Here is a 2,107-nt window from a genome sequence, read left to right as displayed (position 1 = left end):
CGGAGCGGGCGCCGTCGGCGGCACTCACCTTGGCCGGGTCGTAGTAGTGCAGGAAGGCCGGCTCCTTCCGCAGCACGAAGCGGCGCACCTTCCAGTTCTTCCTCTTGTGCCCCTGGGAAGAGCGCGTCGAGGCTCACGGCGGCCCCTGCACCCCGCGCCGCCCCACCGCCGGCTGCTCCGCCCACGCCGAAGGAAGGAGTGCGGGGCGCACCCACGCAGGCGCGGGCCCGCGAAGCCGGGCCAGCTTTCCTCTCACTATCCTGCTGGCCCGTGTGTAGGGCACGATGTTACGCCCCTTGCGTGCAGCTGGCACCCAGTCCTAACACACACCCCAACTCCCCTTTCATCGCTTTTCTCCCCGCTCCATCTCGCCACCCCTTCCCATGAGAAACACCTCCCTACCTCCTAGCATCTTATTTATAATGTAGGTTTCTCATATAAGAGAAACCATGTGCTATTTAAAAGCTTGTGTCTGGTTTATTTCACTTAACATTATGGTCTCAAGGTGCATCTATTTTCCTACGAATGACACAAGTTTTCTTTATGGCAACGAGAGTTTTCTTAAGGGTCAACTTAGTTCAAAAACAAAGAGCTGCGTGTCTATCTGTGCAATTTCCATGTGTGCACATATGCAGGAAACCACTATCGCATCCTGCATCAGAAAAAGAAAAGATTGCTCGATGTGGCAGTGTAAGCCTGTAATCCCAGCACTCAGGAGGCTGAGGCAGGAGGATCACCTTGAGTCCAAGGCCAGCCTGAGCTACATAGTGAGTTCAAAGGCAGCCTAGACTGCATAGTGAGATCCTGTCTCAAAAAAAAAAAAAAAAAAAAAAAAAGATTGGCAGGCATGGTGGCGCCTGTAATCCCAGCACTGGGAAGGTGAGGCAGGAGGAGTGCTGTGAGTTCAAGACCACCCTGAAGTAACTTATCTCAAACCAAAAAGAACAAAGAGAAAGAAATGATCAATTACAGCATATAAAATAATCTAGCTGTGTATGACATTAATCTCTGAGAGACAAAGAGAGACTTTCTTTGGCCTGGCACACTAGATCACAAACCAGACTCAGCACCCTCAGAGTCTCTCTCCTGCCCCCTGCATGCTCCTCCAGAGACTTCATGACCCCCGCACTCAGGACTCCTGCCAGAAGCCGGGTGTGGTGGTGCACACCCGTAACCCCAGAGCTCTGGGAGACCGAGGCAGGAGGATTCTAAGTTTGAACACAGCCTGGGCAACTCCGCAACGTAGTGAGACTCCGTCTCAAAACATAAAATTAAAAAAGGGCGGGGTGGCTCAGTGCGAAGGCTCTAGGTTCAATCCTTAATAGCACCACCACCACCAAAAAAAAAAAGGAATCCACTCAGCAGACAGAAAAACACACAACTACTACTCAAGAGGCGGCAGGTGCCGATGTGCAAAAACAGCAATTATGTGGTCGCTGCTTTTGAACGCCGGCAGTCGCCCGGGCTCTCAGCACTCCCCGCCCCGCAGCGCTGCCCACCTGCTTGCACAGATAGCCCTGCTTCACCACCGCGCCGCTCAGCTCCAGGGAGCTCAGGCTCGGCTCCTCCGTGGGCGCCGCCTTCCTCCTGTAGCTCTCAGCCTGCGGAAGGGGCGAGCACTCGCTACGGGAGGCCCAGCCGGGCCGCCGGGGCCACGGCGCGGGCCACTCCGTGCGCGCAAGCCCCGCGTCCCCCGGGGCGAAGCCGTCCCCCGACCCGGGGCTCCCCCGCGGCTGCGCAGCCCCGCACCCCCTCTGCCGCAGAGCGGCTCCCTCTCTTACGAAGGTGTACAGGGCCGTGTTGTCGTCCAGGAAGTGCTCGGCCAGGTCCCCGGAGCGCGCGGCGCCCGTGCTGCGGGCCCCCACGGGCCTGAGGAAGTTCTCCTCCAGCAGCATGGAGCCCAGCGTCACCGCCTCCAGGCGGTTGGCGGCGAAGGCGCTGGAGATGAGCCAGTCCACCAGCGAGGAGCCTGCGGGGGGCAAGCGCAGCACGTCGGCCTCGGCGCGGGCCCGCTAGGGTGCCGGGTCACAACCTCAGCGCCGCCACCTCCCGGCGGCCACGCCCACGGGTGGCCACGCCCACGGGTGGCCACGCCCACGGGTGGCCA

The 2,107-nt window shown here is 59.2% G+C and overlaps 1 protein-coding gene across 1 annotated transcript in view; it reads right to left on the bottom strand.

Moving 5' to 3' along the window:
* The window catches only part of Plek2 (pleckstrin 2), an 18,685-nt gene that overhangs the window by 4,181 nt on the left and 12,397 nt on the right, over positions 1–2,107 (bottom strand). Inside the window, exons 4-6 of the mRNA XM_005399083.2 lie at positions 1,782–1,969; positions 1,500–1,601; positions 29–112 (exon numbers count right to left, since the gene is read on the bottom strand). Coding sequence (XP_005399140.2) covers positions 29–112; positions 1,500–1,601; positions 1,782–1,969 — 374 coding nt within the window. The remainder of the gene's footprint in view (positions 1–28; positions 113–1,499; positions 1,602–1,781; positions 1,970–2,107) is intronic.

Source organism: Chinchilla lanigera, unplaced genomic scaffold (genome assembly GCF_000276665.1).
Source record: "Chinchilla lanigera isolate Chin_1 unplaced genomic scaffold, ChiLan1.0 scaffold00065, whole genome shotgun sequence".
Lineage (NCBI taxonomy): Eukaryota > Metazoa > Chordata > Mammalia > Rodentia > Chinchillidae > Chinchilla > Chinchilla lanigera.
Note: the sequence above shows the minus strand (reverse complement) of the source record. Positions and strands in the feature narration are given on the sequence as shown.